At 34.9% G+C, this 26,883-nt stretch overlaps 1 protein-coding gene across 17 annotated transcripts in view; it reads left to right on the forward strand.

Moving 5' to 3' along the window:
- Nucleotides 1-26,101, forward strand: part of Rbm26 (RNA binding motif protein 26) — a 74,021-nt gene extending 47,920 nt beyond the window's left edge. For 4 of the 17 annotated variants that reach the window (XM_021227239.2, XM_040749464.1, XM_040749240.1 and 1 more), the window contains 6 exons: nt 4,334-4,534; nt 8,847-8,933; nt 15,816-15,929; nt 17,525-18,691; nt 19,287-19,345; nt 23,014-26,101. In XM_021227239.2, coding sequence (XP_021082898.1) covers nt 4,334-4,534; nt 8,847-8,933; nt 15,816-15,929; nt 17,525-17,614 — 492 coding nt within the window. In that variant the 3' untranslated portion in view covers nt 17,615-18,691; nt 19,287-19,345; nt 23,014-26,101. The other 13 variants (XM_040749283.1, XM_040749202.1, XM_021227242.2 and 10 more) reach the window with 12 other exon arrangements.
- Nucleotides 26,102-26,883: the final 782 nt, after the last annotated feature.

A 26,883-nucleotide genomic window follows, 5' to 3' on the forward strand; every position in this document is an offset into this window, starting at 1 on the left:
GTGTGTGTGTGCATTTGGATAGGTGGGAGGAACTAGACTCATTGATTTTTACAAAACTGCTAGAGAAAATATTTTCAGAAAAACCATTTTGCGCCAGGTGTTGGTGGTGCACGCCTTTAATCCCAGCACTTGGGAGGCAGAGGCAGGCGGATCTCTGTGAGTTCAAAGCCAGCCTGGTCTACTGAGGGAGCTATAGGACAACCTCCAAAACAATACAAAGACACTCTGTCTTGAAAACACCAAAAAAATTTTTTTGCATAAACTTGTTTATTCATTTGCATATGAATGTCAGAGGACCATTTGTAGGGTGTATTTTCTTCTTTCACCATGTGGGTCTTGGGCATTGAATTCAGTGCTTTGGAACCCCTTGCCCCCGCCCCCAGACAACTTGCTGGCCTGGGAAAACTTAACTGCTTTTACCTATGTACCCTGGTGTCTCCATTTCTAGTGATTCTTATTTCTTTTTTGGCTTTGTTCTCTTTTGCTTCTAGGGATAAAATACAATTAAAGGCTTTTTAGGTATTTATATGGGAATAGTTTTTATATCTTTAAAGTCATATAGGCATTGTGTTGACTTGCATAGAGCTGTAAATCTGTTTAAACACATGCTTATTTAAGTTTTGCCTATAGATGGTGCTGTGGGTGTTTTAAAAGAGAAAATAAAACTACGTAATTTATAATTTAGTTACATGGTTATATGAGAAACTCCTACTAGTGAAATTGATCTTTGTTACAAAATGTGGATGGTTAATATTCATTTAAAATATTTAAAAATAAGTATTATATCACAAAATATAAAGCTATATTAATGCTACATTTACTATTGCGTGACACATCTAAGGTCTGTTATTTTAACATTTTAGGCAGTTTTTGCTTAATTTGATTATACTTTCTTAAAAGCTTGTTGACACTTTTAGCCCCCCCCAACCCCCCACACCTTACAATGCAGTAGAAATCTGTTTCATGCTATGCAGGAATTAAATACTTGACTTTTGGCATCTACTGGACGTGTCCTAGGCTACACTTATCTGGGAGTTAGTAAAAGGTGTGAAATATTGTCCTAAATATGCATACACTTGCATTTCTTTGAAACATGATCTGGTTTGTCTCCGTGTTCTACCCAAAACAATGGGTTTCTTATATTAATTTTAAAATTGTTTTCTCCATGTGAATATTTCATATCATTAGTGATGTATAAAACAATAACATTGCAAAATTTCTGACATAATTTTAATAGATAACACAAAAATGTACTATTTCATGTGTTGCTTGTTGTAATTTAGCCAAAGGTGAAATGGTATTTTCTGATCTTGTATGGCTTTGGTTTTCAGTAATAGTTATGTATGAAGTAGTGTAGTAGATGTCAGAATATGCTCATCATAATAATTCTATTGTCATTAATAGAGACTTGTGAGCAAAGATTCTTAAATACATTTTGAAAAGGTCATATTGAATATGTTGTTTGACTATAGGATTTATTGGAGGCTTTTAGTTTGAATTTCTAAATTATAGGCTTGATGAAGCTTAATTTTCACAGAATATCTTTGTGTCATTAATACTCTGTAGGGCATACTTTTGATATGTTTAATTTTAATAACCTTTCCACTTTCAAGTTTATTTTAATTTTTTGATTGACCAGTTAAGAATTGTATGTGTATAGTATATAATATGATGTTTCAACATATGTACATCATGGAATGAGTTATCAAAATAATCTATCCATCACTTCATATATTCAACCTTTTACGAAAATGTATTTAAAATTTTTCTTAGCTTTGCAAATACATCATCTGTTATCATTTGTACTCACCGTGCTGTACAACAGATGTGAGAATTTATTCATTGCACATTTGATTAGCGTTTTCCCATTCTCACATAGTCCTTGGTAATAACCATTCTTCAATTTCTGTGAGAGTGCTCTTTTAGATTCTGTGTGTAAATGAAATCTTGCAGTAGTTGTCTTTCTGTGCCTGGTGTATTTTATTTATCATTGGTTTTTGATTTTATGTTTATTTTTGACACTTACGAATTTGATGTTTTTACTTGGGTATCAAATATCCTTATCAGCATGTTCATCATTTTGCCTATCTTGCTTCTAAAGTTTGTATATATAGTTACTCAAATTAGAAATATGGATGGAGTCTTGATTGATCCCACCCTTTGTTCAACTTCTGTATTCAGTTAATTACCAAATTTTAGGTGAGTTGCTCCCAAATTTTTTTAATCTTACCTTTTGAATGAGTGTTTGCCTCCATATATGTGTGTATGTGTCCCACATGCATGGATAGTACCCATGGAGACCAAAAGAGGGTATTGGATCTTCTGGAGCTGTTGAGTACCATGTAGATGCTCACAGCCGAACCTAAATCCCATGCAAGAACCTAACTCAGTAATTTACCTTTCTAGAAATTGAGCTTGGGTATGTGGTTTATGTGTATTTGTGTTTATGTTGCATGTGTGCATGGTGCTAATGCATGTGTGGAGGCTTGAAGCCGAAGTTAATGTTGGGTATCTGCCCCAAGCTTCACTGTTCTTTTTGTCTGTCTGTCTATTTAGAGACAAGAATTCACTGAGTTTAGAGCTCACTGATTTGACTGGCCAAGAAGGCCCAGGGATCTGCCTGTCTGTGTCTCTCTGGTGCTGAGATTACAGAGGTACACTATGATGTTGTCATAGTCAGGGTTTCTATTTTTGGGAAGAGACCATGGCCATGGCAACTCTTAGAAAGGAAGTCTTTTCATTGGAACTGACTCACAGTTCCACGCTTTAGTCCATGGAGGGAAGCATAGTGGCATGCAGGTCAGCATGGCGCTAGAGAGATAGCTGAGCAGTCTGTCAGGACCTGAGACAGCAGGAAGACACAGTGACACACTGGACCTGGCTTGAGCATTTTGGACCTCAAAGCCCAACCCAATGACACATTTCCTCTAACAGTCCCATAGCTGCTCCAACAAGGCAATATCTCTTAATAGTGCCAATCCCCATGAGCCTACGGGAGCCATTGTCTTTGAAATCATTGCAGATGCCCTTGTTATACGGTGTTAGGGGTTGGACTTAGGCTCTCATGCTTACATGTTAAACACTTAATGACTGTGGCGACTGCACAGCCTGAAATTGTAGTGATATTTCATTTGTAATCTAACAGATAAAGCTTTTCTGGAGATGAGAGTGCAGAGCTAAGCAACTAGTTAGCCACATACCTGGCCACTAGGTAGCCATAGAGGACAGGCAGTGGTGGCCACACCTTTAATCGCAGCACTGAAGAGGAAGTAAGGCAGGAGCTCAGGGCAGTCTGAGCTTTACTGGATAGCAGGTGGTCTGCGGACAGGATCTGCCCCTCTTTGGTCTGAGCCTTGTTAGAGGTAAGAGCTTTCTTGTGGCTTAGCTTCAGCTTGAGCCCCAATATCTGTGTTTGTGTTTTTATTATTCGTGCTACGTGAAACTGCACTTGAGATTAAGGCCTACTAACACAGGTGTTGCTGAGATGTTTGTGAAATGAAGGAATGGTGTTCTACACGAAAGCAACGGTGTGGTGGGATACTAACGTTCTGTACTCTGTGCTGTGTAATGCATTGGAGAAAACTTACTAAACCAATTGAGTCAACAGCAAAATAGAAGCGTTTGTTTGAAACTATATAAAGCTTGAAGGGTTAGGATATAGTTCAGTCTAAAAATGTCTTTATTATTTATGAAGGTCACACTTCAGTCTGTATTAACTAGACTTTTCAAGGAACTAAGAAATGCAGAGTTACACAGTCCTGTGTCTTTGATGGCCTAGAGTATGAACTTAGTTTGAGAGGGAAGAGGGCTGAGGTGGTAAGATGACTCGGTGTATGAAGTTGATCTGCCGACTGATGACTTGAATTTGTTCCCTGTGACCTGTTTGGTGAAAAGAGAGGAAATAATGTAATAAAATGCTAAATGCTTTTTAAGTTGTTATATTGTGAATACTTTTAGAAAGAGTACATTTAATTTTTTTTCTTTTTTGGTTTTCTGAGATGGGGTTTCTCTGTGTAGCTTTAGAGCTTGTCCTGGAACTCACTCTGGAGATCAGACTGGCCTTGAACTCACAGAGATCCTTCCTGCCTTTGCCTCCTGAATGCTGGGATTAAAGGTGTGCGCCACAAATGCCTGGCTCATGCTTCTTGAATTTGTCGCTAATTTTAGAATTTTTGATGTTATATAATTTCTAAATACTTTAACACAGGTGTAGTATTCCTAATTTGAAACTTGTTATGCTCAACAAGGAAAGAAAGTCAATGCAAATATTTCAAAATATGAAACTCTAAACTCAGAAACACAGTTATCACGTGTAACCTCTGCTGTTTTCTAGGCTGCTAAAAGAGGAATTCTTTCATCTGGCCGAGGTAGAGGAATTCACACAAGAGGTCGAGGTGCATCTCATGGCCGAGGCAGGGGTAGAGGTCGAGGGCGAGGTGTGCCTGGACACGCTGTGGTGGATCACCGACCCAGAGCATTGGAGATCTCTGCATTTACAGAGAGCGATAGAGAAGATCTTCTTCCTCATTTTGCGGTATTTACTTGTCACCTAGCAAAATAATAGTGATAATTGTTACTTAGCTTAATAGATATAGTGAAACAAAAAATGTGGACATGAATTAATTTGAATCCATTGATAAATAAGGCTTTCTTAATGTATTATAAAATAGAATCAGGGTCTTTTTGTTTGTTTGGGAGAAATTTTATGATTTCTTTTTATTTTTTTTCCTCAAGACAGGATTTCTCTGTGTTGTAGACAGGAAGTTTCTGTCTTGCCTGGTCCTGCAACCATTTAATTCCAAATACACACAACGGCTTATATTAATTATAAACTGTTTGGCCGATGGCTCAGGCTTCTTATTGGCCAGCTCTCTCTTAATTATTAACCTGTTTGTATTAATCTATGTATCTCCACTCGTTCTTGACTTACTAGAGAATGCTGGTGGCTTCATGGCGTCTTGCTCCAGACTCATTCTCTGCGTTCCTTTTCCCAGTCTGATACCCTTACCTATACTTCCTGCCTGTTTACATCCTGCCTATCCATTCGCCGAAAGCAGCTTTATTCATCAACCAGTAAGAGAAACATATATTCACAGCATACAGAAGGACATCCGTCATCATCTTCCCTTTTTGGTCTAAATAAAAAGAAAGGTTTTATCTTTAACATAGTAAAATTAAATATAAAAATGCTTATCAAGCAAAAAATATAATTAATATTTAGTCCACTAACATTTTGCAAAATTTAAAGAAAATATTCTATCATCTATCCTATCTTTGTGACTCTAAAATTTCATATGTAGCTTTATATTTTATCATAACTAAGGAAAACCATAACTATCCATCTTCAACTCCCATCAGAGACCCCAGAAGAATAATATATAAACTCTAGAATTGACACAGAGACATCTTGTTGCCTGGACAATCTGTCATGTTGGGCCATCCCTCTTCAGCCCATAAACCATAGAGTCTGCCAGACTTTTCAATGAAGCAGTAAATTTGAAGATCTGTTCTGCCTTGTATTTGCAAAGTTTGTCAGTTGCCTTTTCCTATAAAGTGGGAACTCTGAGGAACCATCCTGTCTCTTGGCAAGCTCAGTAGTCACTTTCCTTTGTAACCTACTTGTCCATTTGGACAGCGTGCTGTCAAGCAGTCCAAATGGTTATTACTGCCATGTTGAAGGCAAACTCCATAATGAGTTTCCTCGGTGCCCATCTTCCTCTCTGACGTAATTGGTGTTGCCAGGAGTAGTTGTGTCTCAATGTCATGAAAAACCGCAGTGAACCATTTTAAATGCCAGATTCTATAGGTCTTTGAAAGGTTTTGAAGAATGCTATCCATTTGAAATATATCTCTGTATATCTAGAAAACCTAACTAACCTAAGTTTTGACTATTATAGGTTATTATCTGTAATCTGTATTTAATTATACATTATATTTTTAAATGAGCTATATAAACCCAATACCCAAACAAGAATAGAAATATACATATAAAAATTGACTTTAAATTTGTATCAATAAATCAAATTTCATACCAAAGTATTCATTTCTATATCATACTCTTTTTTCTTTATAAAGAGATTGACCATCATCCTTAACCATTTATAACCAGCCCCATTTAAATGAAAGAATTTATAAACAGTATTTGGGAATTTGGGCGTAGTTCTCATGTAGACGGAAGTTTCTATACTTACCTTGCTACATCCTGCCGAAACAGCTTTATTCATCAACCAATAAGAGAAACACTCACAACAGACAGTAGGACATTCCCATTACTGTGTAGCCCTGGCTGTCCTGGAACTCAATCTGTAGACCAGCCTGGCCTCAGATTCAGAGATTCACCTGCCTCTGTGTCTCAAGTGCTGGGATTAAAGGTGTGGGTCACCACCAATCAGCTAAAAATTTATAATTCTTAATCTAGATATGCCTTTAAATATTAAAAGGTTAATGAGATTTAAGCTTTGCTGTTTCAAAAGGACCTTATGAGTAGGTTTGTGTTGATAATTAAAGGGAAAATTGGCATGTTTCTATAAACCATTTACATCTTCAAATAACAGTAAATATTAAGCTCTTGATGGAACTGAAGCAAGATGCACTTTCGATGTATGATCTAAAAGAAGGGTGTAATTTAAGAGAGTTTATCTGATGACACAGTGACTTAAAAGAGAAGATTCTAGTTCCTCCATTGTTTATTTGAACTTCCTGGAATTCAGTCTAATATGCAGAATGGAGATTGCACCCACCTTACTCTCTCAGTTTTTAGTGTTGTCCTGAACTTCAGTTGGTAAGCATCACCATGACCCTGGGTACTTAGCCAAGTGCATCAGAGAGACAGAGTCGTCAGTTGTTTACTCACAGAGCTTTAAATGCATTGGTTTGCCACTTACACACCCCAGTGACCCTGGCAAGTGATAGAAAGATCAGTGGAGAAAGGTTAACAGTTAGTGAAACTGAGAACCAGAATAGGTATCCAGATGCTTTCATCTTTTAGAAATGTATATTTCAGTGTTTGGCCCTCATACCAAGCTTATATATAGTTAATACCTATTTGAATGTCAAGAATTTTAAAAAGAAATGATTGCTCATCGTCTATGAAATTACTAAAGTGGTTAATAGTTAAGGCTGAGAGTCTGAGAGTCCTGTGCTGTTGGATTCAGAGGCATAAAGACGAGAAGTCGAGAGGTGCTTGGAGATGCAGCCCTGCCCTTCCCCGCTCTTTTCCCATTTCACAAAGCGAAGGAGGCCCAGCTGACTACAGGATAACCCAGTTTATCATAGTCGTGTTTTGCTAAGATGAAGGCATGTGAAAAATAAATATTCAGAAACTTAGAGTGGATATTGTTTCATAAACTTGGGCGATTTTGAGCTGCAAGTTAATAGTGGTAATTTATATATGAAAAATGCTAGTGTTAACCAAGAGTACACATTTCAAAGTTTAGCTTTTTTTTTAAATCTCTGAGCATAAGAGAGGGTTGGAGATAAAGGATCATTGACAGAGCAGTTGTGGTTAGAAGTACTTTTTAAGATTTATCCAGTTAAACCGGTAATAACAGTAATAATAAAAAACAGCTGGAACTAAAAGGGGATATTAGGAATTATTGAATCGCCACTGATTTAGTCAGGGTTCTCTTCAGGAACAGAACGTACAGAATGAGTCTTAATGTAGAGAGACGGCACTTATTATTAGACTGGGTCACAGGCTGTGGTCCAGCTATACAGTACATTACCAAGAGTGGTTGTCTGTACCAAGGGAAGGCCCAGGAACCCAGCAGTTACTCTGTTCACAAGACCCATCTCAGCTGGTCTTCTATACACACCGGAATTCCTGAAAGTAGACTGTTGCTGCTGGACAGGAAATGGACTTGCTAGCGAGAGTGACAGCAAGTGAGAGAGCCAGCTTCCTGCTTCCATGTCCTTTATGGAAGCTGTCGGCAACAGGTGTTGTCCGAATTGAAGGTTTATCTTTCTGTGTCAGAATGTCTGGATTAAAAGTGTGGTTTTCCACTCAAAGATCTGTATTAGATGGGGGTTTTCCTATTTCAAATGATTTAATTTAAAAAAAAAATCCCCTCACAGTTGTATCCCATCCTTGGGTTTTAGTTAATTCCAGATGCAGTCAAGTTGACACCAAGAATGGCCTCTATTATGCCCCTTTTTAGATGAGGAAATGAAATCTGAAGAGATTAAGTAACTTGTTCAACTTTATATAGTGCATAAAAAGTTGTGCTTATTGAGTTTATGGCTTTAGTTTTATTTTGGGATAGAAGGAAAATATTAATACTGTACAAAGAACTATTTTTTTGTGGTAAAATGGCTGTTTAGAAAAATCTTCCGTTATGCGGGAAAAATGTAACAAAGTCCAATTAGGCATAGTATAATATACTTAGTATTTAGGTATTGTAAATTGTGTTTGCCATAATGAAATGCTCAGTTAGTTCTATACTAATAATCAAAAGCCTGCACCTTCATCTTGATCATTTGTTGACTGCTTGGATAAATTGCTTCTTCCTTTATTGGAAATGATTCTAGAATCTCATAGTTGTGGTGATGCAGCATGCTGTTTAAGAACAATTTGCCTTGTCCTGAGGTCAGAGTAATAAGGAAGGTTGGTAAGCAAGCTTAGCCTTTGGTCATTATTTTATCCATTGTTCTCAAACAGCATAATGTCTGTCACTCATTGTGAAAGTATAGGACTAGAGCTGAAATCGGAAGATAGAGCCAAAGGAAATAAGTTTCTTAATCTGTATGAATTATTATTCTGGTTTCTGCTTTATTACTATTCTAATGCAGTTGGGGGATTTAGATGTTTCAGAACACTTATTTTGAGGAAATAATTTGTTAATTTACAGCAATATGGGGACATTGAGGATTGTCAGATTGACGACTCTTCACTTCATGCGATAATTACATTCAAGACAAGAGCAGAAGCAGAAGCTGTAAGTGTTAAAATAATGAAAGCTTCAGACTTAAATGATTGTTATTTCCTTAAGTTTTAACATAAATTATTTTTCAAGTTTACTGAATAACTGTACTTTGACAAATAAAGTATTTTTCTAGTAAATCTGTATGTAATATAGTATAATAAATACAATATTAGTGTGTATAGATTAGACACCAAGTTGAATTTAAAATTGCATTAACTTGATGATGTTGTGAGTTCTTTTTCCAGAAGTTAGGACCACCACTCTTTCCACTGCTTACTTTTGATCAGGCCCAGAACAAAGTCTGCAGTAGTAGAATGAATGTAAGAGTTATCCAAGGTAGATGCAGACAAAGTATAATTCTGATGCCCACCCTTTTATTTACCCTTCACCGACTACTTCCTGGTCCCCGCAGGATAAAGTTCAAGAAGCATCTCTAGTTTAGCCTTAATACACTGCTGCTATTTGTCCAAGACATAAAATGTGCCTCTAGCTTTTAGAGTCCTTGCAATATAGTTATCTGAATCGATATGCTTTGAATTTGTGTTTGTTTGAAAAGGGATCTTTATGACTGTGTAGCTGTGGCTATCCTAGAAGGAACTATGTACTCCAGACTGGCCTTGAACTCACAGAGATCCGCCTGCCTCTGCTTCTTCCCAAGTCCTGGGATTAAAGGCGTGCGCCATCATGCCTTTGCGCTGCTCTAGAATTGACTTTCAAAAGACAACCCAGAAGTATCTTCAACTTATGTGTGTGTGCACATGTTTGCATTATGTGATCACACATTTGTGTGTGTACCTATATATGTGTTCATGTGCTTGTAGAAACCAGAGATCAATGTCCGATGTCTTTCCCTTAATTACTCTCATTTTATATTGAGGTAGGGTCTCACTGAGCTCAGCTTGATCCAAGGATTCCCTGAATTCTGGGATTACTGATGGACTGTCATGCCTCTGGCATTTACATGGGTAATAGAGATTTGAACTCTTTTCCTCATGCTTATATGGGAAGTACTTAATCCTGTAAGTACCCACCTGGAACGTGCCAAGTTCCAGGATAACCAGGGCTACACAGAGAAATGCTGTTTTGAAAAACAAACAAAAGGTCTTTTTTTTTAAACATATTTGAAAATATGATCATTTAAAAACATGTATAAATGTGTTAGGTAGAACCTTAATATTTTCTCTGAGAGATGTTAACAAGCACAAATTTGAAATAAGCTTTCATAGAGTGAGCATTTCAGTGACAAGTAACAAACATCTCTTTATTTTCCAGGAAATAGTGATATTATTTTAAAAAATGTTGCTTCCAATATCACCATGTTAGTGAGTCTCCTGAGAACTGTGTGTATACATGTGCTTAGAGACAAAGAGGTTGATGTCTGGTTTCTTCTGTTTATCCACCTCATTTTTTGAGGCAGTAACTCAGCTGTTTTGGCTGGACTGACGGGCAGTGAGCCCCTGAGTTTGCTGCCTGTGCCTGTCTCTGTATGGCAGTGCTGGTTTACAGACATGTGCTGCCTTCTCTCACGGTGATGTGGGTGTGGGGTCTGAATGCACATCCTTGTGGCTGCTCAGCATGCCCTTCAGTGACTGAGTCGTCCTCCAGCCCCTGAGGACTTCCTGTAGACATGGGCCGTTCTCAGTGCCTACATTGCACATCCTTGTGGCTGCTCAGCATGCCCTTCACTGACTGAGTCGTCCTCCCGCCCCTGAGGACTTCCTGTAGACATGGGCTGTTCTCAGTGCCTACATTGCACCTTCACAGTCCTCAAAGTGAGACCCAGTCGACAAGCACTTCTTCCATTGTCCTGCCCTTTCTGCCTCATCTGTATGTGTATGATGAACACAGTAACACTGGAAAATAAGATTCATCCCTGACTCACATGGTTGAGTGAGTGACTAATGTTAGGTCTACTCACGTAATGAAATGAATTACTATTTCGGTTATATTTACTTCACAAGGTCTAAAGAGAGTATACTGTTACGTAAACATTTGAAATTAAGTTCTGAATTGGTTGATAATGAATATTTTTGAAGCTAAAAACACCTTGAAATTTTGAAAATAATGGAAAATTAAGTTGAAACTTAAGTAAGCAAAGTATAGATAATTATTTTGAAACTTATGAATTTCAGAGAACAATGTTTAAGAATTTAAAATTTGATACTTTGACAAAAGAATGACATTTTATCGTTCTAAGGAAGAATATAAAATACATAACAAAACTGCTGCTTATTTTCACCAGTGTTTTGTAAAATGAAGGAAATTTTTAAAAAGTGAAGGAAATTCTGTCATAAAAGTGTAGAACACCGAGCCGGGTGTTGGTAGTGCACGCCTTTAGTCCCTGCACATGGAAGGCAGATGCATGCAATCTCTGTGATTTCGAGGCCAGGACAGTCTCTAAAATAATGCAGAGAAACCCTGTCTCGAAAAACCAAAACAACAAAAAACCAAAAAAGTGTAAAACCATAAATTCAGGATAAAGGATACGACATTTTGACAAAAGAAAGTTGTTAGCTTTTGCTAATGTTCTTATTTTCTGGTCCATTTTTCTATATGAGTCAGTGACCATTTTAATTTTCTATGTTCGGTATTACATCAAGGTGAAACTACTGTAAGAATAGTATTACTGAGATACTGAATTTAAAAAGCAAGAAGGAGTTTCCCAATGAAATTTCACATGATATAAAAAGTAAAAGTGTAACCAAAACATTTAAGTTGTGGTTAATGTTTTGGCTTGCTTGACCTTTTTTGCCTTTATAAATTTATTTTTATTTTTCTGTATATTTAAGACAATTTCATGTATTCCAAGGTGGTCTTGAACTCACCGTGTAGCTAAGGATAATCTAAACTTCTGGTCCTCCTCCATCTCCTGAGTGCTAGGTTTACAGCACTGTACCACCGTGTCTGTCGTATGCAGTGCTGGACACCAAACCCTAGGCCGTGGTTATGTGATAAGCAGTCGGTCTATGAAGTGAGCTGTCCATAATTTTAAAAATTCAAATTGGTTTTAAATGAAGACTTTCCCTCCCGTATTAATAATACTTTTTAAAATCATAATTAGAAAATTGAGTTTTTTTTTTTTTTTACTATAAATTAGAAGTTTTTATTTTGTCCCTAAAGCCTGGGTTTGGTGACACATGAAACCTGCCAGGGCTACATAACAGAACCATCTCAAAGCAACAATAAGAAAAGCCAAACCAAACAAAAAAACAACTTTTCTAGAGGAATCCTAGTAATGTGGAAGATTTTGAAAACAGTGGGTTTTTAACTGTGTTTATAGTGAGATGGAGGTTTTTCCTACTTTTTTGTTTTGTGCATTTTTATATTTAGTCCTACTTCCATTAACATTCCTACACTACTTAAGTATCATATAAAAATACTTGTGTGATACTTGTTAACATTTTACAACTGTCTGTGAAGTTCCTTTTTAAATGTAAAATGTCCATGATGCACTGGCAGAGCTCTTGCTATTCTCACTTAATAACTGTATGAAAACAGTACGAAAGCTTATGGTATACCATCAACTAGCCCTTGTCAAAGGTCATGTGATACTACATTTGGCCACAAGTAGAAATAACATCAATTAATGACCACTATTGTATGCATTAGTGAGGAATGGTATTTAATTCATTATAAATTAGAATAAATGTTGAAAATAGAGCAAAGTAGAATTCAGAAATAGGTGTGTGTTATGCATATGTTTGGATTTTAAAGGATCACATAAAAGCACAAAGTAAAAACATTCAGTAAATAATATTCGGGCAATTGATGGAAAATGATATTTGGGCAACTGATGGGGAGGAACCAATATATATATCTCCTTTTCTTAAGTTTTAAAATTCAAGTTAAAACTGAAAGACACTAAGTCTATGGGAAATCTGAGAACAGCTTGACTTAAAACCCAGGACTGTGCCTTAAGAAAACCTAAAGCAGGTTGAAATGATGTCTCAGCAGTTAAAAGTGCCTGCTGCTCTGCAGACCCAAGTTGACTCAAAGCACCCATGTAACTGATTATAACCACATGTGTACATGCACACACACACACACACACACACGACAATAAACATAAAGCCTAAGTACCTGTGAAGATGGTTCAATCAGTAAAGTGCTTGTTGAGTGAGAAATGATCTAGCTTCTGGTCTCTAGCACCCCAAAAAGCTAGCCATGGCAATTGAGAGTCTGTAACCCCATCGTTGGGGAAGTAGACACAGCTAGAACCTGGGGCTTGCTAGTAAGCCAGCCCTTCCAGCCAGATGGATGGGCTTTAGGTTTAATAGGAGATCTTGTCTCAAAAAAAATGAGGTGGGAAGTGACGAAGGAAGACATGTGTCACCTGCTGTTCTATATGTATATCTATGTACATACATGTGTTCTGTATACATATGTGCATATATATGTATGCTCAGGCATTCAGACATGCACATACAAATAATAAGCAGATACATAAGGCTTTTTAAGTCATGGCATGATAATTTACAAAGGAAAAGGCTGATAAGTTTTAAACTTTTTGTTAAAATGAAAGAATGATGACTTCTAAAAATATAATAAAGAAGCAGACGATCTGGCAAAAATATTTTCCTATAATTAAGATAAATTTCTGTTCTGCACTGTTTAAACAGTTACAGAGGGGCTGGAGCGGGACTTGGTGGTTAAAAGTGAATGCTGCTCCTGCACAGGACCCAAGTTCACTTTCCAGCACTCACACCTGACAGGTCACAACACCTGTGACACCAGCCCCCAGGGACCCTGTGTCCTCTTGTGACTTCCACTAGCTCTGTTCTTGTCCCAAATTATTTATAGTGATGGCTGTCTCTTTGATGATAATGATGATCATGAGTAATCATTTTTTATACTGTGTGTGTGGTTTAAATTTTGTATTTTAAAAATATAAAATGAAGCCAGGCATTGGTGGCGCGCACCTTTAGCCCCAGCACTCAGGAGGCAGAGGCAGGCGGATCTCTGTGAGTTAGAGGCCAGCCTGCTCTACAGAGCAAGTTCCAGGACAGGTTCCAAAACAGTACAGAGAAACCCTGTCTCGAAAAACCAAATAAAAAATAGAGTGGGTGGGGCTGGGTGGTACACTCTAATCTCAGGACCAGGAAGGCAGATCAGAGTTTGATGCCAGCCTGGTCTATAGAACAAGTTCCAGGACAGCCAGGGCTACACAGAGGAGCCCTGTCTTGAAAACAAACAGAAACCCTGTCTTGAAAAACGAGAGAGGGGAGAAAGAGATAAAATGGGTGAATTACAGGAAGAATTTCTTATGCTTTAAATTAGCAGAAATACATACTAATTTCTTAAAGACTTGTTATAAATAAATTTTACTACAGTGAAAATAATTGTGGAACTTAATGTTTCTTGTAAGAAAAGTTTAGGTTTCTTAAATTTTCATCTTTAGGGAACAAAATTCAAAGTTATTTCACAGGTTTATATAGCCTGATTTGTTAAAAATTTCTAATGAACAAAATTTATTAAAAATTAAAAGAATCTAGTTTGAAAAAAACCAGTAACCAAGAGCAATGGTGATAGTGATGTTTTTGAACCACTGAACCCTCTATATCGTTTTAAAAAAGTTAAAACTATATTAAGTTAAAAGTTCACCTTACAAAAAATGCATATTGAAGGTAGAGATTGGATAAAATTAGGCCATTAGAAATATTTGCCAGTGCCGGGCGGTGGTGGCGCACGCCTTTAATCCCAGCACTCGGGAGGCAGAGGCAGGCGGATCTCTGTGAGTTCGAGGCCGGGCTGGACCGATAGCCTCCGAAACAATACAGAGAAACCCTGTCTCGTAAAAAACCAAAAAAAAAAAAAAAAAATTTTTTTTTGCCAGTAACCTAGTTTTGCAAAGGTTGTGAGTTCAAGTCTAGGTATGGTTACACAGCAAAGATTTTTTTTTTCCACAAGTAAAGCAACTCCACACCCAACATTTACTGTATATATTGCTGATCATAGTTTTGTACTTTTTATTTGGCTAAGTAGAAAAAACGTTTTTTGTGTAATATACATGTGGCATATGTCATTCCTAGTAGTAATCTGATTTACTTTATATAATGATTTGAGCTTCAATTTTCATTTTTTTCTGAACTAAAAAATGCATATGTATATATTTAAAGTTTGCACATGGGGGCATTAATATCACTTCAACACAAGCTCAGATGTCATAGAATATATAATTGTTTCTACACTTCATATTATTCTGTACTTTGAATCTGTGCTACAAATCTTTTGTGACTTTGTTGCTTTAAAATGTTGCTAACTTTGATTTGTGTTCATTCTTGTTACTTTAAATGTGGTGTTTCCATAACAACTGCTGACTGTAGCAGGAACTTAGACTTGAACATTTATTGAGTTCAGCTGTCATCACCATCAGTTACAAAATGTTTTTAAGAAGTACCGTGCTTTTCTGTAGTAAGTTCAGAGCTGTGACCTTGCTCTGTCCTTAAGGTGTTTACAGTTTGTGTTAGTTATGCATCATTTTACAGTGGTTTCAATCATTAATTTGAAAATAATCTGACACTGTATGCAAATTAATTTTTGTTAAAGGTTTCTAATTACTAGTTACTATATATGTATATATCAATTGTAAACGAATAGAGTGAAGTAAAATTCATATAGTCTGTTGACCTTAAAGTAGACATTGATTCATAAACTAGAACCAAAATCTTGATGTATTTTAGGATTGTCTAAATAGTAGTTATCATTGTACTATAAACTGGTAAACTCACTGTTTTTTACTCAAATTTTGACCAAGAGTGGAACAGTACTTGATTATGAGATATTGTTGTTTATTTTAAAAATATTTTGCATCACTTTGATTTTTAAGACTTAAATAAATACAAATTATTCAGAGATTATTAATGTTCTTCACTCCCATATTCTTAATTGTTTTAGGCTGCAATTCATGGAGCTCGTTTCAAAGGGCAGGATTTAAAACTGGCATGGAATAAACCAATAACTAATATTTCAGCTGTGGAAACTGAAGAAGTAGAACCTGATGAAGAGGAAGTATGTTATTTTTTTTCACTTGTTTTCCCGTCATTCATAATTAATTTATAAAAGGTGACTTTTTTATGGCTGTGATTTTTAACATAATATTTTTATTCCTGAGCCATATTCTAGCCAGGGGAGATCAGATAAATGCAGACAACTTTCTATTTTATGGATTTATGAGACTTGTGGATTGCTAACCCCCAAAGCATATGTGATATCAGTTTTGAGTTCCTCTATAAGATAATAATTATTCATTAGATTTTTATCCACAGGAAATCTTGTATTAATATGTTAAGTTTTAGGGTATTTATTTTATTCAATTGCTGTATCAATATTTCAGCTTTCTTTTTAAATTCATACTGCTTGAGTACATTAGAGTGACTACCTGCTATGTGGTAGATTTTGTGATAGGCACAAAAATGAATAAGACACGGTCCCTGTCATCAAGGAGCTTATAATCTGGAAAAGAGGGTGGTGGCAGAAACAGAGGACACTAATTACAATAATAAGTATAGTGATTTACTGAATGAAGGTTTCAACAACATGCTATGGGAACCCTCAGGAAAGAATGAATGTGTCTGTCCAGAATAATCCTAAAGGTTTATTGCCAATAGAGCGGAGCCCTGAGTGACAAAATAGTGTTCTATAGCTATGAGCTGGGACTGGGAATGTAGTTGAGAAAGGCATTTTCAAACGACTTGTAGCTTCAGGGTAAGATTGCATTTTTCTCAGCTAACAGAGGCTATTTCGTGAGCTAAAGGTATGGCAGATAGACAGTGAGTTAAAAGAAACCCTTGACAAAAAGATTTAAAGTAAGCAATTTTGGTTTGCTTGATCATGAAAAAAGTTATAGGAAAAATTTGAAGAAGTTAAAAAAAATAAAGGTAAGGTAAAGAAACGAAGATTCTGCTTTACATTTGAGTTCCATAATGGTGCTTCATTTCGTTTGAAGAGCATTTCAAGTCTGTTATGCATATCCATAGTCAAATGCAAGAATAAATGTGTATCTGAAACTCATGTACATGATTTGTCATTTTATATTTTAGATTATACCTTTGTCCTTCCATGAGTTTGAATTGAATGGGGAGAAAAGCAGGAGAGCTCCTGGTATTAGGTATTTTGAAAAGTTGGGAAAGCAGTCTGAGAAGCTTTTATGAAGGGAATGGGAAAAGAAAGAGGTAGCTTGTTTTTTCCTAAAGAAATTTATATGTAGCAAAAAATTTAATTTATAGAATTTTTATAAGCCATTGGTGGTTTTGAGTGCTGAGAGTTAGGGTGAATCAGGGAAGATTAATGTATTCCTTTTTTAAAAGAAGCACTGAGCAGTATTTTGAAGTAAAACACACAGCATAACTTGTTAGAGTAGGAGAAGTGGCATGTACAAAATCTTAATTTGATATTTATTGCTTACTTCATGTGAGCAGTAAAACATACTGTAGAGAGATTGAGTGGATAAGGACTGCATTACTTTGTTTTCTTAAATGTTCTAGCTATAGAAATAACCATTTGTATTCAACTCTTGAGAAAGTGTTTAAAAGTATTACTTTTTTCTTTTCTTTTCTTTTCTTTTTTTTTTTTGGGTAAATTCCTAAATACATCTTAACCTAAAGTTTCAGGAAGAGTCTTTGGTGGATGACTCATTACTTCAAGATGATGATGAAGAAGAAGAGGACAACGAATCTCGTTCTTGGAGAAGATGATTTGACTGATCATTGATCTGCATATGCTAGAACGCTACCTGTGTTTCATTAGTATTACCTAATGTACTTTTACATATTTGTACAAACAATTTTTGGTAAAATATGATGAAGATGGATTTCACAAATAGATAAAAGAGAAGAAAACTACCTTCTGATCTTGTATTTTGAAAGATTGATGTTTGCATTTTATTTCAGTAAACAGTTGCTAAAGACATCACAATAGAACATATGCAATGTTTTTATTACATCTATTGAACATTACAGAATTCTTTGGGTTATTTGTAAATTAATGAATAGATTTGAATACTTATGACCCATTACTTGTTATAACATAGAAGATTTTGTTTTACTCCAAATAAGGAATGAATTTGCATTTAAAATCTTAATGAATGTTTTCAAAAATGAATAGATGACATAGTACTCTAACTAAAGTCTCCAAGTTATGTATTCATAATATTACATAGTAGTGTGCTTAGGCTTTACTATGTATTAGCCATTTGTTGGATTTGTGTATGTATTTTATCACATGGGTGTTAATGATAATGGTGTATGACTGCTTTACATATGAGTCCTTATGCATCTGGATGCTAAAAATAAAGTGGAATGGTCTCCTAAAAGAAAAAAGAAAAGAAAAAAAAAGCAATGAAAAAAAATCCATTGACAATGTTCTTTGATTTTAAAAAAAAAAGAAAAACAAAACAAAAAAAAACAAAAAGAGAAAAAAAAAGAGAAAAAATGAAACAGACCATTCCAGATGGTGATCTACCTTTCCCTGACTATCAAAAGGAGCTATAATCTCTAAATAATAATGGTTATTGGTACCTTTATAATGATGTACAGTCCAATGTTTAAAATTTATACCACTTCAGTTTGGTTTGATCATATAAATTTTCAACAGATGTCTTAAAATTTAAAAGCAGGCTGATTAGTTTGGAACCAGACTTCAAGTAGCGCTAACATTTGGTGAATAAGACAACTTCATATTGCATTTTGGATGTATGAAAGAAAACTTGACCATTTGAAGATGTATGAATAAAGAAATGTACTATAGATACTACTTTAGGAAAACACTGTTTGGTAAGTGTTCCAGTATGATATTTTAAGTGTGCGTTTACTATACTTATATAAAATCCTTTCACATTTGCAAAAAATAATTGTGATTTTTTTTAAAAGTAGAATTCTCTGGCACGTGAATATAATTACTGAATGTTAACTAAACCATTTTCAGGAAATAAATATATTCTTTGTAGAATAAGGGTAGGAGATATCTTTATATTTATTTCAAGTATTTCTGCTTCTCAAGATTATAGTAATTTTTCTAAAAACACATTTTAACAAAACCACTTTCTTCCATTTTGGGGCCAACACAACCAAAACCTAATCCCAGCAGTATCGATCTCCTGCTGTAGTATAGCACAGGTGGTGATTTTGTGTCTTTTTCCCCTTAATATTGGGGTTATAGTTGTATGTTTTTATGGCAGTACTATTTTATAGGAATGTTTGACTTGGAGTTAGTACACATTTATATATAAAAATTCAAACTCAGATTCCACTTGCTAAAATAATGACTCTTAAAATTTTAAAGACTGTGATATATTTTTATGTAGTCTCTTATGTGTTTACTATGTGCTATTCTGATTCATTAGGTAAGTTTGTTTTCTTTTCTTTTTAGTAGTCGTGAAAGATGCCAAATTGGCAGAGGCTCACGTTTCTTCTCTTTACACCAAACAGGTATTATAAAGAAAGTAAATCTTTCCAAGGCCAGTTAAATCTCCATTCTATTTTTGGCTTTATGATTGAATATAGTTTCAAATTTTATTGTAAATTTCCCTAGAAATATAACGGAAATTGCTTGCTCTGTTCAGTTAAGCTCATAAGTAGCTCTTCAACTTCCCTAATCCTTAAGAATTGAAAATATTTTAAGGCACGGTGCTTTGAATGAATATGAAGACCATCTGTGACTCAGCATGGTCCCTAATGTGAGGATTTTGTATCCCTAGTATTTATTAGACCACAGTTATATGTTTATAAGAATTAATCTGGCTTTAATTATAAGTGTTATTTAGTGATACATTTCTATTAGGCTTTTAATTCATGAGTATGTTTATAAATATTACTACTCTATGTCCACGTTTATGTTTCTCATTTAAAACTGAAAACACCTTCTAAGTAGATGGTAGTTCTCATTTTCCTTATAAGAAAACAAGCTGCTAGAAATGGAGTGGTTTACCTAAAGTTTTAGTGAGTAAGTGGAAGTTCTAGATAAAGGCATTGTGATGTCAGTACCAACTTTACAAAAAAAAAGAAAAAAAAATCACACAACTCTGATGATGTCTCCTTCCTTTTTACTGATCAACCACAAGATTGCTTATAGTAACAATGATAGTCTTTAATCTCAAAATACTGCACAGTAGTAGTGGACTTCCTGGTCATTAGATAGTTCATATGTTTACCCTTTTAAAAAGCACTTTGTTCATATCTGTTATAATATTTAATGTTGTAATATAATTTATCTGGTTTATATGTTTGTCTTCCCCGATAGATTGATTGCAAGCTCCTCTAGGAAGGGGACCATGTCTTATTCATCTTTTTATCTCTAGTGCTTATATTATAGTAAAACCTGGGTCATGTGAGCACTTAGATGTTTGTCGGATGAAATAATGAATGGATGCATATTTAAATTTATAGTAATGAGGTTGACAATTAACCTCCCTTGTTAATTCTTATCAATTTTCTAAAAATCTTTTTGGAGTTTCCTCAGTCACTGGGGCCATTTTATTATTTAGGGTTATGTGGGGTTATAAGTAGTGATGGAGGCAGACACCTATAATTAGTCCTGACATTTTCCCAGTTAAGGCATCTAGATTGTATATTAAATACTGTAGTCATTTCTAGGGGTTAATTTATCTTTGCAGTTTTTGTTAGAGTGCATTGTTAGAAATGCTGAGAACCTCCGATCTAGACCATCTCACTAAATTTCTTTTGTTTTGTAGGTGACCTAGTTTAGAGAAGTGGACAAGGATTAAGAGGTTCACCTTTTTTGTTTTCAGCTCTGTTGTAGCTAACTCTGTGGACAGGTCTTTTGCCTTACCCAGTGTTTTTTCCTTATGTATAAAACAAAGGGCTTGACTGGATGAACTCTAATGTGTCTTTTATCTCTACCTTGATGATACATTAGCATTTGATTCCAAAACAATTTTATATCTGTAATCTAGTTTTTCCTACCCGATATTCTTTTTCTCATCAGTGGAAACAACATAGCTTTGATTATAATAATTTACATGATACCTCTTACTGAGGTTTTATATGTATGTTTCCAAATGCTTGCATTTGCCAAATACATTGTATTTCGCCAAAAAAGTGCAAGTAAACATCTGTGTTTAGAAGTTCTTCCCATTCTCATTTATAACTTTCTCGTTGCTTCTCAACTTGGTTTAAAAATAAAATATTTACCTATAAACCATTTTTCAACAAATCCAGATTTATATCTTTTCCATCATCCATTTTTCCTGCTACAGTATGTCCCCCAAAAGTAGAAGCCTTTTAATTCTACAGTTTGGTGCTTTGTTGTACACATCTGGTTATCCATATAGTAGAATTGATAATGGGGAAAAAGATTAAAGGCAAGGTAGGCAACTGCAGGGGAAATTATATTTCTTTTTAAAAGATTGATTAGGATTACTTCAAGGGATGGTTGTCACTTTGCATCATTTTAATCTCTAAACAATGTTTTAAGTGTTACTGGATAATTGTAACTTTTTTTTAAACAAATAAGTAACTAAGGCCCAAAGGCTCAATGAAAACGTTGCAAGAAATGGAAGACTATTTCATAGGTTCTGTTTTATTGTAATGTGGTCAAATGTAACAAACCAGCAGTTTACTATGAAGATAAGACTTCACTGTTTTGGCTGATTACTTGTAGCAAGTATGGCTAAGCCTCAATGAAGAAGGTATCTTGTTTCCAGAACTGTTTTCTGGGGAGTGGGAAGATGGGCTATATTCCAATTTTACTTGGAACCCTAACCATTGTGTATAATGGCTCAAAAAGAAATCAAACGTTTATTTATTTGGTTTGTTGTGGCTGTCTTAGAGTACTAGACAGATCTTATCAAGATATATTTCCACCCTTCCCACAATGAATATAGATTAATTATAGAAAAATAGTTCTAGTATTTATATAGGTATCTGTAGCCCTATCCCCTTAAACAGTCAGTAAGCCTTCAAAACAAGGTTGTCCTAAAGAAGTTTGAATTATTCACCCTGGGTTTTTCTCCCAGGACATTTTTTCTTCTAAAATCCTTTAAACAGAAAAATGAACACTTAATAATAGATTTTAAACCACTATTATAAAAGTCAAAAAGAAAACACCCTTCTCTTATATATGAGGAACTCAATTTTTTGTCAGTTCCTTGAACTAAAGGAGCTTGCTTTACAGTATGCATGCGATAATGTAGAAAAAAGTGGTGGTATTTTGTGTGTGTGTGTGTGTGTGTGTGTGTGTGTGTGTGTGTTATCACACAGAATTGTAATATTTTAAATAGCTACCCAATTTTTCTATGAAAGGAAAATACATTGTTGGCCATGATTGCCATTATTAGTATTTTCTAATAAAACCATATATGCTTAGTAAAAAGAATATCTAACTTGACATAGTTTGTTAGTATTCTATGTTCATTACTTAAGTGAAAACATTTTTAAATTTTACTTTTTTGTATCAACTTTTTGTATTTGATCTTTTCTAAATCTCCCTTCTATTTATTTCATCCACTCATCTTACCCATTTAAAGTCTTCCTCATATGCCAGGCACTGTGTCATTATGTGTTCTTTTTAAAACTTTTGTTGTTGCACTTGGTGCTTGGTTTAGAATTTTGTGTCACATAGGGTGACTAAAGAAAGAAATTACCATTGTATGGAGTTTAAACGAATGAGGTATCCTTCTAATTATTTTGGTAATCTTCATTTTGCTAGCCAGGTGGTGGTGGCGCATGCCTTTAATCCCAGCACTCAGGAGACAGAGGCAGGTGGATCTCTGAGTTGGAGGCAAACCTGGTCTACAATGCTACACAGAGAAACCCCGTCTCAGAAAAATGGGAAAAAAAATGTTTTTGCTTTTGGTTTATTTACATTGACTTGAGGCTTGTGCATGATTTTTAAAAATTTCTTTACTCACAGCTCTGTATAAAAATACCACCTGACCAGTTAGTACATTTTCTAGCACCCTACCCCACCCCCCAAAAATTTTCAATTTTATAGTGCTGTGACTTTGATACCTAATGTTTTTGGAAAGCACAATGCAGAGAGATTTTGTTAAAAATCACTTTAGAATTAGTTCATACTGCAGTTCAATTTTGGGGTTCTTTTGTTATTTAGTTTTTTAATAAGTGTTCTCTTTTTCCAGCAGAGAGAGAACATCACTGCCTGAATTTAGCTTTGTGACGACATGAGCAAGCGCTGTCGTGTCTGTCCTTTCGGAGGCGACTGTTAATACCATCATCCTGTCATGTGGTTTGCCCTTTTCCAATCTGAATGATGTTTCCATGTTCTATGGTGACCATTTTATCTTTACAGTTCTATGAGTACATCTCAGCCACAGGTGTATCACGTGTGTCATCTTTCTGACCATATTAACAACATAACGTTTTCTTTCCTTATTTTATAGCAATTTAATGTGTAAAATACCTTAAGAAGGAACAAGGCCTTTTACTTTCCTAATGAGATATATTACATCTCAGCCAAACTGAGAATTGTGTCTGAGAAATCTATATAAAGTCATAAGAGCATTAATTGAACAGATTAGAATGAAGAAAATTAATTAAAAAGTTAAAAATAAGTTTGGCTGATTTTTCTTATTTTTAGGATGTATTTATTGAATTAGGATAACCAGTAAAAGTAATTTTGAGAAGACTATAAAGTACTTTTTACATATTGTAATTAATTTGTCTGTTCTTGTGACTGTATTAATTGATGTAATTGCTTGGGCCACTTCGTCCAGTGAACTTTTGTTGTTGTTCTTAACTCTTCAAAAACAAGAAAAATAATTTTATTTCTTTTCAAGTAATAAATGATGATCTATGGGTTCTAAAGTTGAACATCTACTAAATTTGTCTAATTTACACAATTTTCATCATTTGTAATCAAGACATCAAAGACAATCTTACAAGCAAGGGGAAATAGTGTTATGTGTTATTTTTAAAGACTAGTTTTCAGCTGCTTTAAAAGGGTATGTACTAATAATAAGCAATATAGCTTAAATTTAGAAAGTGGAAATTTAAAATTCTCATTCTAAACATTAGGAAAACCCTTTTGTATAGTACACCAGAATTACTTTTTCCCTAAGTTATTTTCAGTATTCATGAATAGATTCTTTAGAGGTATTTGAGAAATGTAATAGGCACTCTTACCTAGAAAAATCCAAATTATATTGCTTCTGCCTTTTTTTTTATTTCTTTGTAAAAGTTCTACTCAGTCATGCTTTCTTATACAAAGCTGATATCCTACAAACACTTTTTCCCTCTTGAGTATGCATTGTGATTGTCTTCATGAAAATAAAATGTAACAAACTCAGTAGTCATGTTATAAATTATATGTCTTGATCTACATTAGTTTATACATGCATGGATAAAGGAAAGGCATATATTTAATTATTACCTAATAACCTGCAAGACATTTTGTTTATCCCCCTACATATACTTTTTTTGTTACTTTTTGGGTTTTTTTGTTTTTCGTTTTACAAATTGTCAGCCATGAGGAATTCGTACCAGAGTAGTTGATACTTTTTATTTTCAAACACGTCTTTACAGTGGTAGTGTTGTAGCTGCTTAAGTTAGAGCCAAAGACCCTGGTCTGAAGAGGCTATACCTGCCAGTAACTCTTTTGATGGATTAATTGGTGAATGCTACCACATATTGTCACCTTAAATTTATTTTGCCATTCCTTTTTTCTTTTGCTGTTGAATAAAAACAAAACAAAATGGATAGACCCTTGGGAATCAGAGGCCAAGTTGATGTCTCCTTAAGATCAGTGCATTTCTTTGAAAATTGTTGGGAGAATCAGTTGGTCAGGTACATTTAAGTCCTTATCCATTGTTTACTAGAGACTCTCCTTTAAAATGTTTTCCTGAATAAACTTATAGTGGAGCTATGTGTTCATAACTGTACAGGATCATTTTTTGTGTAATTGAATGGAGCAGTTTACCTCTGCATGACTGCATTATGGAAGCCTTTTATATATCTTTATATTTTTCAATATACTTAGATTTTACACTATTGGTCGCTCTAGTCATGCTATATTTGTTGTTTTTTAAAATAGAATTTATAAATATTTATGCTCAAAATACAGATCAATTAAATATTTTTGGTCTTGTTTACAAGATACTTTAAAGTGATACAGTCCCCTCAAGTGTCTTAGGAAACAGTCATTGGTGCTACTAAACTTTTCAGTGTCATTGAATCTGTTGTCTAATCTTTGCTAGGCTTTAATCTATTATCACTTACAGTAATTCAGCCACCTGCAGAATTATAAAGTGGTATATGTTGAATTGGGGTAAGAGCCCAGCCCCATTAGAGAACACCTAATCATTTAAGAAAAGATGCAGAATGACTGTATCCTTATTTGTGCCCAGCTTCTCCCAAAAGAAAATAGTTTATTTTCATAAGAGGAAGGCTATTCATTTGGTTAGAATTTTAAAATGATATATTCAAGCATGTTTTTTCCCTCATATTTGAAATAAAAACTTTTCTAGTCCTAAAATAATTATGTAATTTTTCTCTGCTTTAAATTGCCATCTGTCCTTTACTCAACTGAAGGCAGAGTATTTCTTACAGATATTTACAGACTATTTGATGAGTTACAAAGAAATGAGTTACTGTATTGTATAAGTTTTCCCTTGATGTGTATTTTTCATTTTGCCCCCAAGATTCTAGTCTAGCACCTTAGTGAATGTTCTTAAGATACAGTTAAGTATCAGCAAAGCATTCATACATGTTTACTTTTGATTCTCAGAATCCTAATCCTGTGATAATACTTCAGGACATACTGTCTGGCACAAGATTTCCTTTAATAAGTGGTTTATTTTAACTCAGTTTCTATGGACTGTTGTTGAATCTGAAAACACCAAAGGAGTTTTTTTCTTGTCTGAAGACTGGGTTGTTCCAGTGGTTAGTACCTGTGCCCATAATTATCCCATTTCATGAATGCGTGTTGGCATGGGGGAAATTCCCTGCTCTTTGAGTGGAGCGAAAGTAACTGGTTAAGCTGTAGCAGCTTCCTTGTTTATTTTTAAAAGTGATGATAAAACTTGAACTGAAAAGGTAAAACTTGAACTAGAAAATTACTCTTGTATGCACAGAATGTTTATAGTGACTGTTTTTGTGGGTTGTCAACACTTCTATTATTTATAGTTGAATTATGTTGTTTTGTTTATTAAATATCCATGTTTATTATTTTTATATTTTGAAAATTTTAAAATAAAGGTCTTAATAAAAACAGTTGTTAATGTTTTAAAATTGCCCTACATCTTATAAAAGTTATATTTATATAAGTAAGACTTGTATCTTCCATGCACACACAGTTGACACTTCTGAAACTTTAGTGAACAGCCACGTTTCTTCTTCCAGTCTCTACCCTCTGTCACTTGAAGTTGTTTAAGGTCAGCCATTATTCCAGTGTGTTACTAGCCCCAGTGCACAAACCTTATTATCATTTGTCCTTAGCGCTTGCTTTTGTAATGCTGACTTTTCTTTCTGTTCCATTTGCTTGCCAAGAGAGTTCTTCCTGTGTTGAGTGATGCGGAGAGAAATGCTGCAGTGATGACTAAGAATGACTGCTGTGGAGTCTAAAGTGAACTGATACATAGAATGACTGCTGTGGAGTCTAAAGTGAACTGATACATAAAATGCTTCCACTGGCGACCCACACACTCGCCGCAGTGCTTGCAGCTCCCTTGTAAATGGCCACAGAGACCCCTGCCCCACTTGATCTGATTGCCTGTCTTTCTCACATTCAGCACGCTCCTTTCATAGGTAATTCTATTACAAGCACTCCATATTCTTTTGGGTTTCATTGAGCTGCATATGTATCTATCACATGAAAAACTCGAGGGTAATCTGTCTGCTTGTGACAGAGTCTGGGCATTAAAAATACATCTTTATCTTCAAGGATATAAATGTTGATAATCTATATATAGAAGTTTAGTTTTTAAACTAAAATTTCTTAATAAAATGGTGCTTGATAAAGTTATTGGTAAAATTTGTAGCTACATACATGAAAA

Source organism: Mesocricetus auratus, unplaced genomic scaffold (assembly GCF_017639785.1).
Source record: "Mesocricetus auratus isolate SY011 unplaced genomic scaffold, BCM_Maur_2.0 Super-Scaffold_2245, whole genome shotgun sequence".
NCBI lineage: Eukaryota > Metazoa > Chordata > Mammalia > Rodentia > Cricetidae > Mesocricetus > Mesocricetus auratus.